The 14,060-nt window shown below is 38.9% G+C and overlaps 1 protein-coding gene across 1 annotated transcript in view; it reads left to right on the forward strand.

The window, feature by feature from the left end:
• Positions 1–8,903, forward strand: part of kcnt1b (potassium sodium-activated channel subfamily T member 1b) — a 73,680-nt gene extending 64,777 nt beyond the window's left edge. Inside the window, exons 29-30 of the mRNA XM_062417213.1 lie at positions 7,380–7,464; positions 8,608–8,903. Coding sequence (XP_062273197.1) covers positions 7,380–7,464; positions 8,608–8,728 — 206 coding nt within the window. The 3' untranslated portion in view covers positions 8,729–8,903. The remainder of the gene's footprint in view (positions 1–7,379; positions 7,465–8,607) is intronic.
• Positions 8,904–14,060: the final 5,157 nt, after the last annotated feature.

The following is a 14,060-nucleotide window of genomic DNA, read 5'->3' on the forward strand; positions in this document are numbered from 1 at the left end:
TAAATGTATGATTTCTATTTAATTTTGTACTTTTTATATTTATTAAATAATTATTAGTCATAATGTGTTTGATAATCAATAATACTGCAAATTATAATGTTTGTTGCAGACTGGAGTCACATTTCTTTTAGGTCATTGCACCTCTGGAAGCAGAAATAATGTCATTGGTTGATTTGAACCGCAGAGGATGGAGCTTGCAGTAAGAATAAGAGACTTAAGGAGAGAAAATATGAAATAGACTGAAATACAAATGGCGGTGACACTTTTTATATTCATGATAATAATCGTCACAGATCAGCAGTTAAAAACACGACTTGTGTAGTTGTCGGCCTGTATGGCTGCTTTGAAAATTGATCTAATGCAGTGAGCTAACCCATCCTAGCCGCAAAGGTTCTCATAATGTGAAGCCAACATTAAGTGCAGAACGAACCGTGTATGGTGTGTAGAGCTGAGGTCATAAGTTGATCAATAGAACATTCATTTGGCAACGATTTGGATAATCAATTATTTCAGTAATTTTAAAGCAAAAAAAACCCAAAAAACACAAATGTGTCTCAAATGTGAATATTTGCTGATTTCCTGTTTTTATTATTGCAAATTGAATTTTTTTGGTATCTAGACTGTTGGTCAGAAAAAACATTTGAATACATTTACAAATGTCAGCTTTATCTCTAGGCGCCACACTAGGAGCCACAGCCGCCCCTAGTGTAGCTGCTCTGTTATCACCTGTCCTCTTCACTAAGCTTCAGTCTGACATAACAAACCACACTTAGATAATGGAGCACTCTCTTTTAAACTATGTATTGCAGGATGCTGTATTTACATGTAGACCGATATTTTTCTTCAAAACCTTTAGTTTTCTGCATCATTGATTGTATTCATTTAAATAAAACTAGACAAATCTACTCACAGCTTAGCCTGATGGTAGCTGCTCATTCAGTGAAATCACTAAACTCTAATTTCAATTGGACAGAAAAGGAGTGGATGTTTGTTTTCAGGTGCTGCTATAGCTCCTACTGAGGCTTTTTCTCAACCAATGAGATTATTTCAGGCGCGAAGGCAGTTCTGTGTTTGGAAAAACGTATTTAATTTAAAACTGTATTCCAGTCATTTAGTCTCATCTCATTTCCTATTAAGACGAGGTGCTGCGGGTCTTGATAGTTCAGCTCATTACCGACATCACACTACATCACCATTAACCTTCAGAATACCTCATTTTTCTCACTATCACATTCATCAGTTTCTTCCTCCATGTGCCATAACAAACACACACACACACACACACACACACACATGATCATTATCATACCAACATGTGGATGTGAACACATCATGCATGAAGATGAGGGAGCACTAAACCTCATTTCTATTGCATTTGATCACAGACTGCATTTGCCTGCATTCTTATCTGCTCACTTCTGTATTTTTTTCCCCACTTCTTCTCTCCTCGCAGCTTCATGCTTTATAAAAAAAAAAAAAAAAAAGCAGAATCATGCTCCAGATGTGTTGCACTTACTAAATATTTTGTAACATGTCACTTAAATACCTTTCAGGAAGAACCCCAAAAGGTCAAGACCATCTTAACCATGAATGTCAGTAAGGATTACTGGGACAGGATCTTAACGTGTGACATGATGAATAATTTGGAATTGATCCTGTGCACACACTAATGCATGGCTTCTTTTTTGCATTGCTCTCACCTCTTTAAGAGTTCTTTTCGAAACTGCAAATGCATTCGCTGTCTGCCTGATTTTTCTTTCTTTCCCCCTCCCTTTCCCCTTCCTCTGTTCCTTTCCTCCTTTCTTTCTCTTTATCTCCTGTCTTCCCTCTTTTGGCTTGTAGAGGATGTTTCTAATCTCACTGCGAGCGATGTCATGAATCGAGTAAATCTAGGATATTTGCAAGGTAAATTGTGTTGCTGTTTATACAACTCATTTTACAACATGTGAGTGGTTATGTTCCATATTGTGGAGAAAGGAGTTTGTCCTTTCACCAGCATCCATTTAAGAATAATAAGGCACTGAATTTATCCACAAATTGTAGAAATACTCACTTGTAGATGTTCTTTTTCACTCTTTGCTTCACCTGTTTTGGTTAAAGGATAAAACTGGTGATTTTTTACATATTTTGCATTCTCAGCAAATCTCATGTGCAGAGCCACACCAACAATGAACATATACTTACAAGTGTTGTGCATGTATCCAGAGCCTGATGCATCTTATTCATCTGTGCTGTAGACGTTGTCATCCAAAAATGTATTAAAAAAGAGGTTTATTAGCCACACTGTTGCACTGGGTGATGTTCCTTCACTCCGAAGACAGTGTGCAAGGAACTACTCTCCTGAGACTGAAAATGTGAACTAAACTCTTTGGGGATGAATGAACATGTCATACAGTGCATAGGTTTGGCTCACTGACTGGTTTTCAGTAGTTTTTGGACAAAATGGAAAAAACACTTTATTAAATTAATGCAACGTTTCGGTCTCTCAGACCTTTATCAGGCATATCATGGGCAGCATTTCCACGCCTCAATCATCCAATGAAAGGACATGAAAGATCACTGACTAATCGATGAGCACCTGCCAGGTTTATAGTACTGCATCAACTCGACACCGTAGCCCTGCAGAGCCCTATGATGTGCACCTTCAAAAAATTGTAACTACAGGTCGAGGAGACGCAGGCTGCAAGGCTGTGATTGGTCCTCACTACATTATTTCCGGCATTTTCGGCTTTTCCAGTTTACTACTCCTGCCATACCACCATGTGTAAAGTGTTGGAGTTTCGTCGCTTTTGAGCGAAAAGAAAACATGGACCAAGTAGAAGAGCGCTTGATTGAGGAGGTGCAGAATTACAAGCACTTCTTCTACGAGATAAACAGTCAACAACTTTCACGACAGACCCTTCAGGAACCTCACACCCCCTACTATTTTGGCAGTGAATTGCACAGCACCATTCAACCCCTACCCAGAACTTCAAAAGGTTCATGCCGGGGTCGAGGCAACAACATGCCTCTGGCATTGAGTTGACACAGTACTATAAACCTACTAATAGTGTGCGTCACCTGCCAGACAATAGAATATAAAAATGATAAAGAGTAGAAAATTATCAAAATGGTGAAATACAACAGATAACAGTACAATTAAGGATATAATGTCACTTGATCAATACATATGATCAATAAATACTATATCCAATAAGTGGTCAAAATTACAATTTAGGATACAAGCTGTAAATAAGACAGTGCTAATGATCACTAGACCACTTATACACGTATATAATACTTATAACAGGTATATCTACAGTACAGAGGAACACACGCACAAGACTTGTAAAGAGATCGGTTCATTGTTGGTTTGGCTCAGCACTTGAGATTTGTTAACAAAATATAGAAAAATATATATTTATAGAAAATCACCAGCCTTATCCTTTACTATTTAATTTCTAGTTGATGATAAATTAACACATAGGGCAATTGACGTTAACAGTGAATACCGTTGCTTAGAGTTGCAGGACATTTCAGAGCACCCGTATACAGAGGGGACCAGGCCGTCAGGTTAGCTGGTTGATCACAGTACTGCAACTATACTGCATGAGTGTGCGCGTGTACGTACGTGTGTGTGTGTGTGTATGTGTGTGCGCGTGTGTGTGTCCTGCCAGTATGAGTGTTAGATCAGCAGCCAAACCTCTCACTATCTCACTCTACTATCTCTGCCTCTATCTGGTCTTTTCTGCATTGTGTTTACGTGAGGTGACGTCCCAAATGGCTAGAGTACTGCAGGGCATCAGAGTATGGCTTAAAAAAAAGAGTGGAGCGGAATACATTATGTCTGTGGATGGAAGGATAGATGTAGTGTATATACCTCACATACCCCGGATTTATGAAAAATTAAATCAGAGGTGTCCTGATGTAAAATAAAAAGCTTTCTCTGCTATTGTTATTGATCGGGACAGTGTATTATTGTATTTATATCATGGCCACTACACACACACTGACACACACAGTTTAGCTCATAGTTTGGTGTTTTTCACCTGTGAGTCGACTGGTAATTTAGCACGAAGCAGAACTACTGTTGCTCATAATGGTTAGTTGGACTTCAAATATTGATTGCGCGCTGATTTAAAACAGGCTAAATTGTTACAGTCAAGTCAGTGAAATATTTTTTCTGTTGTGTTTGCTCTGTATTAGACTGATAAACTAACCTGCTGGTGTTATTTTAGTTTATCACAGTTGTAATGAAACAACACAAATGGGTGCAGAAAACTTGTTTATTTTCCAACAGCGAAATGGCCACTCAGCACATTCTTGTTCACATATCTCAGAAGACCAGTGTGTAGGATGTAGTGGCCTGTAGATTATAACCAACTAAATAGCTCACCAACCACCCCCAACCATGTAGAAGAGCTTATAATGACTATGAAAGGTCCTCTCTAGAGTCAGTGTTTGGTTTGTCCGTTCTGGGCTACTGTAGAAACATGGCGGGCTCTGTGGAAGAGGCCCTGCTCCCTTTGTAGATATAAAGGGCTGATTCTAAGGTAACAAATACACATTGATTCTTATTTTAAGGTGATTATACACTAGTTAAAACATACTTATCATTATTATATTCCATTTTTGCAGAGCCCGCTCTGCTAGATGCCTCTAAATTCTACACACTGCACCTTTAAAATAACCAAATTTAAAGGATCATTAACCAAAAATTAATAATTTAAAGTGAATAAAACAAATGTCAGCGTATATATATACGTAGTCTTTTACTCTAAATATAGATATTGGCCTCTTAAATCCTGTTTTGGTGATTACACACTAGAACACAAATAATGAAAATCATGACTATAAGGTTCTTCTTGTTAATTTGAGGGTGTGATCGTCCACATTTGATGAACAGCACTTTTAGAGGACCCAGTGTAACTGAAGAACAAATTAAATTATGTTATGTTTAAGTCATTTGACTGCAACCAAATATTAATGTCTAAAGACTGCGACCCCCAAACATCAGCAGACATTTTTTTTATCTTCTTGGTGACGCTCTGCCAGGCCTGTACTGCTTGTTTTAAGAGCCTCTGCCTTCAGTCTGTTTTTTAAGTGAATAATTAGTAATAACTACATGGTTGCTAAACCCGTCTTAATATCGGGGGACTATCTATGCATATTCCTGCACCGCTCACCCAATATAGACACGACCACACTCCAATATCCTCAAGATTAAAATTCAGGACTCAAATCTCTGTAATAGTTTGATTCCTAAATGTAATGTCCTGGAATACGGAGCCACAACAATGAAAAACATCACTGACCTAATAGTTTGTGACTGATTTGCATATATACTGTAGCACCATGGGATTAAACAGCTCTCACTCAGTCAAACAGTACTTTCTGTGGCCATGGTATAATCCATATTTAATGCACTGGGGAGTCCACGATGTGTGTTTAACAGGAGACACAAATTGGGGTGCGTAACAGACCCTAACATCATTTACATAAATCCATTACATAAAGCATTTTCTTACACGCTAACAGCTTTACTGATGATTTTCAGTATTTTTAGACACTGTAGATTTAACTTCCAGACGAAGATCCAGCAGCAGGTCGACTTCTTCCACTCCCAATGTGTTCTGCTTCGCTCTGTTTGGTTTGAGTCGCTCTGCATTTGGTCCAGTCTGACGGATGCTGGAGCATGTCCTCTGTGTCTGTCGGTGTGTCACTTGTCCCTCTTGGGCGGGTTGTGGGGGCTGAGTGTCGTCCGTTGGCATGGCAACCTGCCGCCTCTACCGGCCTGTCGGTCCAGTGTGGAATGCGCAGGACAATAAAGGAATGTGATGGGGGGTCAATATGTTGGCGTAGCCGCGGACGCTGTCTGCATGTCGGCTCCGATCTGAAGCTGCGCATGAGGTGCTGTTACAGTCAGCAGGCAGCATGGGCCTCCCCCCCTCCTCCCCTTGTTCCACAAAGTGCCCTGTCAGTAACGGTTAGCCCTTCTCTCTCTTCCACCCCGCCTGGCTTTATAAAGGGCCACAAGCAGGTGGGTTGTCATGGAGACACACGTGCCCTCCTTTCCCTCCCTCCGTCCTTCACATAACACAAGTAGGAGCTGCCGGCAGACAGCACATCACACACATATAAACATGAACAACACACACTCAACACGTTCACACAGTGATAAACAGAGATTTAATGTTAACAGTCAGTCACATCTCACTGACTGAGACTCCAGAGCACAAAACTATCCACAGTTTGATCCTTTAGATTGTGGAAGGAATGAAATACAAAAACTAACAGAAGACCAATGTTACAACTGTTAATGTTACTTAATTATATAGTAATAATAAATCGTCTCACTAACTGTAAGAGACTAATTAAATATTTTACAAATTAACCAGTCAGATCACAGGAGTACTCAAATTCAAATAGTGATTTGATTATTGAATACAACTATTTATGAAAGGGCAAAATCATGCCAAAATACATTAATTAATGGAATTAATCATTAATGGAATTTTGGTTCGATTTTTGTATTTTTTGGGACCTTCTAGAGATGTTTTGTACCAAATTTAGGTGATTTCTCTCTGCCGTCTGTGGGCAGGTAAGTAAGTCTTAAAAAGCTAACTTCACAACTAAAATACAACTTTCTTTTTCAATTTGGATTTAAGTTTTTGTCTCACTTACTTTTCTATTTGCCACCACTGGTGAATCATTGTAACAGTAGTTTTAATAGAGGAGGTGCACATGATATTACAGCCCTTATTAACCCTCCTGTCAAAAGTGCAACTAGTATAAGGTATAAATAATCACCCAATTCTTTGTTAGACCTTTTTAGCCAGCTTCATTTCAACTTATTACCACAGGTTTTACACATATTTTTGGAAATGATGGTCAGTTGGCCTCATTTAAATTAAATTATAGCTCATTTTTGAGTCAATGTGTGTTGTCCTCCCAGGTCAAACCCGAGGAAAACAAGAGGGTTAAATACAACAACGTGCCACCTGTGACGATTTAACTAAAAAAACGAATTAAAAAGTGAAAAAGACTATTTTCTGTTTTATTTTATTTTTTTAATGATCGATTTGTAAATTTCAATACCAATAGGTATTACTAGGCTACATTTTATTTGAATTAATTGTAAATTGTTAACTTAACAGTTGTAACGAGCGTCTTCTCAGTTTGCAGCCAGACTTCAGTAGAAAACAAAGCATTTAAACATCAATTTTCCTACCACTTGGTCCTATACTGTGCTTTTGTCCTCACTGAAACGCTGGAAATGAGGGAGTCCCATATTTGCAGCGGTTAGTGGGCTCATTTTCTGTCTGATGAACTGTATCATGGAGGAGGACGAGGGAGGGCTCCAGAGCATTTCTGAAGGTCTCTTCTGTCTCCTTTCACAGATGAGATGAACGACCACCAGAACACGCTGTCGTACGTCCTCATTAATCCTCCTCCCGACACCATGCTGGAGCTCAACGACATTGTGTAAGAACCACAACAAAGCCTTCATCTTTCCCTCATTCAGTAGCCTTTACTATTTACATAAAACAGCATTATGGCCTCCTGTAGCCTGATAATCAAACTCCATCAACATTTTGTTTCACTTCATGGAGGAAGATATGTATTTGTAAGCACAATTCAGTAATAACTGAGCATAGTTTCAGATTTGTTTTAAATGTGCTTCTTTCTTGAGTTCAACAGTAAATTAAACTGAGGAGGAACCATGGAGAGAAGAGTACACTTTTCAGAAAAAAATCAAGCAAGTTCAAGTTTAATTATCAGGTTTTTAAGTGCCAAATTTAGCTTAATTTTCCAGGACTATTTCTAGTATTCCTCTGTTATATCTCCTTAAAAGTCCTGTGCAAAATGTATCTTTAAATGTGATACATTGTATGAATGCATGTGATATCAAAAAGGTTTGTGGGAGACGCACACAGGGGAGCTCACTCTGTTCTGATTGGTTTTGGAGACTACGAGCTACACTTGTAGTCGATCCAATCCATTGAACAACTTAGCAGCAGTGTTAGCAATAAATTCTACAGAATGGACACAGGTTTGTTGGCATAGAGAAAAATCTGAAGAAACAAAGACAACATTACAAACGTTGTCTTTGCATTAAGAGCAGCCTGAATCCCTGGATTTTGACTTGCAGAAAACGTTTGTGCCATTTAAAGAACGTGCAAGGCCATGAACAATTATATACAGTCTATGTGAACAACAGGTGATATAAAAAGGTTTACAGGCAGACCAGTACCTCATTGTAGCCTGAAACGTTTCCTTTTTTTTGCAAGTTTCGTGGCTACTGTAGGTTCTCTTTCACTCTTGGAGGGGTATTCTGTTTGTTGCAATTTGTAACCACACAGATAGATGCCTCTAAATACGACATAATGATCCTTTTAGACACCATATTTTAACATGTTAAGAAGCAATAACTTGGACTGTAAAAATCCTGCGTCATAACACAAATGACAAGTTTTTGGCCAAATGTAACGACACGCTTCAAGTTGGCGGCTCTGTGTTGCCATGACAATGCTACTCTGCCTGAAGGCTTTATAATCTCAGTTTTAAATTAGAGTGTAAACCATCATGTTAGACCTGCAACAGATCATCTCCATGTTGTCTCTGCAGGTACATTATCCGGTCCGATCCGCTGGCACACATGCCCGAGGAGTCACAGGCGGGGCAGTCCCGCGGCACCAGGAACCAGCAGGAATTTGGCACAGAGACCAGAGATGAGACTCACCTCTAGAAAAGAAAAAATCCCCCCACCTCCCCCTTAGTCCTCATCACCCTGACCCTTAAATGTCCGAGCACCGCCCAAGCCGACGGAGCTTGTCTATCTCACAGATTAAAGGAAGTACAGCCGTCCACAGTGAATGAATGTGCATCATGTGTCTGCATTTAAGTGGACGGCCTCGAGAGACCTGCTGTTCCCCACTGAGCTGCTACAGGTGGATGCATGAAGAGTGCCTCGTCATCAACCCCGACCCCTCTTCCTGCCCCTCTCTGTCTCGCATACCTCTACTGTATCTAAAAGTGACAAACAGGCACTGGAAACGACCCCCTCCTTCCAACCAAAGGACTGACAGATGTGACAGATTTTGTGAGTCAAAAGAGGGTTTTTTTCTGACATCATCATTTCACTCGACGTATTTCGCTCAGGGGTGAAGTTGCCCTCGTGCCACGACTCAGTCTGAGCTCCCCCTCCGCCAAAACTGACACCCGGTCAGAATCTCGGGGCAACTACACCCTATTTTTGTTTCTTTTATCGTCATTTCTCAGCACTCACATACATTTAACACTAAATTTATCCTCTGCATTTGACCCATCCTATAGACTAAGTGCAGCAGGCGCACCGGGGACCAACTCCAGCTCTATTTGTGTCAGTGCCAGCGGTGAGGGGGGCACCGACAGGAGCGTTAACCCACACATGAATCTGATTTCACATCTTTATCAACAGCCATGTTTTCTAAAGATGCACGTCGTAGATGCTCTGAAATGAAACTCCCGCAATTCAAGCATTTACAATGAATTTACAGCCCATGTGAACTTTTTATTTCTTAATTTATTATAAATGTCTTGTTTGGTTTGCTGTTGCTCGTCTTTAAATCAGACCAGATTTTCACTTTTTTCTTTTTTACAAATATCTGTGAATATACACACTGTAGTGGCACTTTTTTAATCAGCCATGTTAGCATTTATTTCTCTGTCGTCGTGTTTTGGAAAACCTTTTTTTTTTTGTGGTTATTGTTAAAAAATGTAATAATGTTTAATTTATTTCACTATTTTAAGTGTCCCAAAATCATTTCTACTCTACTATATGTGCCATTAGTTTGCTTATTTTGTAAATATCATGTTGATTTGTACACTATGTGCCATTTAACATTTATTTTGTGATATCAGTGTTTTTTTTTAAGAGTCTGACAGTTACATTGGCTGGGCTGATATTTTCACAATAAGCTAAAATCAATATGTCTGCCAATAAGTAAGAAGTGCCAAAAGTGCATCAGTAAATTACAGATAAATTAACACATATAATAAATATGTGATCAGTAACTATCAAAATTTCAAATCATCAAAAATTAATTTAATGTTCATAAAACAGGCTCAGCCACAACATCAACTACAGAGTTAATTTCCATTGAAACTGTGTAACATTCAGAGAATAATGCATTTTTACTTTCTTGCCCAGAGTTAGATGAAAGATTTGATACCACTGTCCCTCCTTTAAAGTTAATATGAAGAAGAAGTTTTTACCGAAGAGTAAAACAAACATTATGGTGTCTCTTTTACAGGGAGTTATGTGCTGTAACTATTTCTTAGCTGGAAGAAGTGACTTCAGAGTCCATGAGGTTGTTGAAGCACACACTCCCTGTAAAACACACATCAGTTTTTGTATGATTTAATAGTTAATTAGTAAGTTTTAGAAGTGTTGTTGATTGGTGGGGTTTTCTTGGGCAGAGCCAGGCTAGCTGCTTTGACCTGTCCCCAGCCTCAATGCTAAGCTAAGCTAACAGGCCGTGGCTCCACATTTAGTGGTACTGATTCTGTCGTCTAACTCTTGGCAAGAAAGCACAAAAAGAATATTTTCCAAACAGTCAAGTTATTCCTTTTAAGAGCTCTTTATCAGAAACTATCATATTTATTTATACAAACATATCAAATTACTTTAACCCTCATATCTATCCGTATCCGCCTCAAGAACGGACAATCCGTCAGGCTACAGTTTATTTTATCATGTTACTCTCAACTTGAATTCATTGTGAATTGATGACAAACATCAATTTATTGTGATCCTCCAGTTTTAATAACTCTTCGGGAGTTGCAGTACGACTGGTAGCAGAAATATTTTGCACAGAGAGCGATGAGTACACTCAAATCTGTTACGTCTAACTTTGAACGTGCTCGAGCTTAAAAAGGAAGCGCTCTCCTCTTCACATTGTACAGACCACACGTTGTGTATAAAGGCAGAGTCAGTATTTAATGTCGAATTATCGTTTCTTAGCTTTTTGTTTCATCACTGTAAATAGCATCTTTATATTTTGATCGTTTGCCATTTTGTTCTTTTTTTTCTGTCTCTTGTGTGTGATAACAAAAAAAAAGTGAAAGAGGACTTGAACTATTTTTGCACTAAGCTCTGCGGTGATGTCTAGAGCATAACAGCATGACCCTTTAAATCTGAATCTGTACAACACGACAGGCAGTATTCACTCATTCCTGTGAAGCAGAGACAGTCAAATGTGCTGTAACCATGTCATGTGTTTGATGTTTTTTGATTTACCTCGCAGAAGTTTGCAAAGCTTTCTTTGGTGTGTGTGCGCGCCATTTTTCTTATCTGTTAAAGAAATATGAAGAAGAGGTGTGACAGTCACGGTGAAGTAATCTCAGATGGATTGCTTGCTGATTGAGATATGCCAGTGTTTTTCTTATTTTATTGTTTAGAAATGAGCATTTTTCATGTTTTTACAGTATGTATGTATTTTGCAAAGGGTCCCATCTTTGCCCCTCATGAGGTCAGTTTACAGGACTGTGAGAGTTGAGGAGTGGACATGCGAGCGAGCGAGCGACCGCGACGGAGGATACGATAAGTGTGCAGATCTTTTCATTTAACGTCTTCCTGCGTCCTCACTTCTGACAAAATCTTAAACACTCCAAGATCAGTTCACCTCAGATCTACTACTGTCCGTGCTTACAAATACCACAAGGGGGCATGTACTGTAAACACTAAAAAGCATGTTTTTTGATATACAGCTTGCCAAGAATGATCATTTTGTACATTTAGCGGGACGTTTAGTGTCTCATAGCTAGACAAAACCCATAATCAATTCAACTGCTTGCAAATTGGAGCCATTTATTTGATACTGTGTATTTATATGAATGGAACATGCATGTCGTCTCAGTGTTATCAAAAGCCCACGTACTATGTTTACTTCCACTTTTGCGTTTTTAAGTCATTGTCAAAAAGGGGTTGATCCATTTTGTACTATTTCTTATGAGAAGCGAGTGTACTTCTACATATATAAAATATGAACAAATAAATGCTGCATGCAGCCAGACACTGGATGAAAAGGTCTTTTTATTTCCCCCAACACATCATCACATGGCAACATGAGGACGATACTCACATGCTGTAAATAATACATGTAAATAAACAATTTAACAGCTGTTAATCACAGGTTTTCATATCATTACGTTTCTATTATTCAGCCACACTTACAAGAATAGTTTGACATTTGGGGAAATGTGCTTCCTCACTTTCTTGCCAAGAGTGAGATGGCTTAGCTTAGCTTAGCATAAAGACTGGAAGCAAGGGGAGATAATTAGATCTGAAAACTCACTAATCACCATATTAATGTATATCTAGTTTATTAAATCTGTAAGAAGTGAAAAGTATTTGTTTTATAGGCAGTTGTGTTTTTCAGGGGGAGGGTTTCCCTTTTCTCCAAGACCCAGCACAGCTGACTCTACTGTTCTCTGCTCAGCTGTGATACAAAGTGTGTCACCTCCTTGCTTAAAGCTTATTAAAACAGAGGAAAAACAAGAGAACCTCATAATCTGAGAACTTCGGCAAATAAGCGGCTGCTGAGCTCCTTATAATCAGAGCTCTTGTTTTACTGAACTGAACAAAACAGCTCAAAGTTGCACAAAACTGAACTGAACTAGAATTAGTGCTGGATATTGTGGTGGTAGTGATGGCCGGTTACTGATGTACGGTAAACACTGAAGAAGTGTGACTTGCAATTACAAAAAAGTAAACATATATAATCATTACACTGTGTATGAATATATAAATGTTCTGCAGTGTTGGAGCCAGATTTTCAAAGCCTGAGAAAATAACTGGGATGATTTATTAGCCTGGGAAACTTGTGTTATTTGTGTTGCTTTCACGTCATATTCAGACAATAATTACAAAAGTGAATCAAAAGTTCAGTTTTAACTCTAAATCAAAAGGTATCGAGACTTCCTGACGGCGACATGAAGAGAACTCTGTAAGTGTCAACAAAACTGGAAACCGCAAAATCTTCATTGATTGCAGTTACATAGAAATAAAACATATAATAAAGACATAATAACAATAATAAAATACATAATGAATAAAATATCAGCTCTGATTTTAAGCTGTAACGGTTTGTTTTTCACTCATAAACAAACTGCTCTGCCTACTTAATAAAAGCGGCTGATACAGGATATTTAAATGATGTGACTAAAACATTACCAGCAGCAGGGTTACAATACTGGGATAATCCGTGATCGCTCCCAAATCAAAATTACAGGAGATTATTTTAGTCTGCTGAGTGAACGCAGCCTAGGTTGCATAATGGGAAACTTGGGAGCCAGTGATAAATATTTGTTGTTCGACTCAAACTACAGACTTAAGGTTAAAATTTCTGAGCACTGCTTTGTTTTTGACTATTTAAAAAAAATCTCTCTCTTGAGTCCTCTAACTTAATGGAAGGATGAAATAAAATCACTGGAGGATCACTTTAAGTGTCTGATATGATTCATATCAAACTTTTCGTCTGACTGCCTGCAAAGAAAGAATGAAGGTATGTCCAAAAATGTCAAAGTATTCCTTTAAGCACTGATTTTATCTCACAAGATTACTTTAAAATGCAGCAGGAGAAAAATAAAACATTTTACTTTTCTAAAAGTCTAAATAAAATTAATTAAAACATTGTAGCGTAATTTTCATGTGTGAGAAACTTTAAACTCCCTCTTCATCCCTTCAGTAACTCTGACTCATTGTCCCTGCTGGTTGATGCGCTGCTTGTTGACCTGCTTCCACCTGTCTCTGGTCCAGCGGCCGTTGTTCTGCACCACCTCATGCAGCAGGTCCATGAAGGCATACTCGTTGCCGTCCAGCAGGGTTTCATCATCGGGCGAGGCGCCATCAGATGGAGCCTTCGAGCCTCTGCTTCTGTTTTCTGCCCTCCTGTCTTGTCTGTTCTCTCTCGTAGCAGCTTGCTTCTGCTCGTTCCTCAGCTCTACCTTGTTGCTGCTCTTGATGGGAAGCTTCTGTGCAGGTTTGAGTCGGTCCAGATTCAGTTTTTGGGGCTCGCTTGTCTGTCGTGCAGCGGCTG

This window comes from Scomber scombrus, chromosome 4 (assembly GCF_963691925.1).
Source record: "Scomber scombrus chromosome 4, fScoSco1.1, whole genome shotgun sequence".
Lineage (NCBI taxonomy): Eukaryota > Metazoa > Chordata > Actinopteri > Scombriformes > Scombridae > Scomber > Scomber scombrus.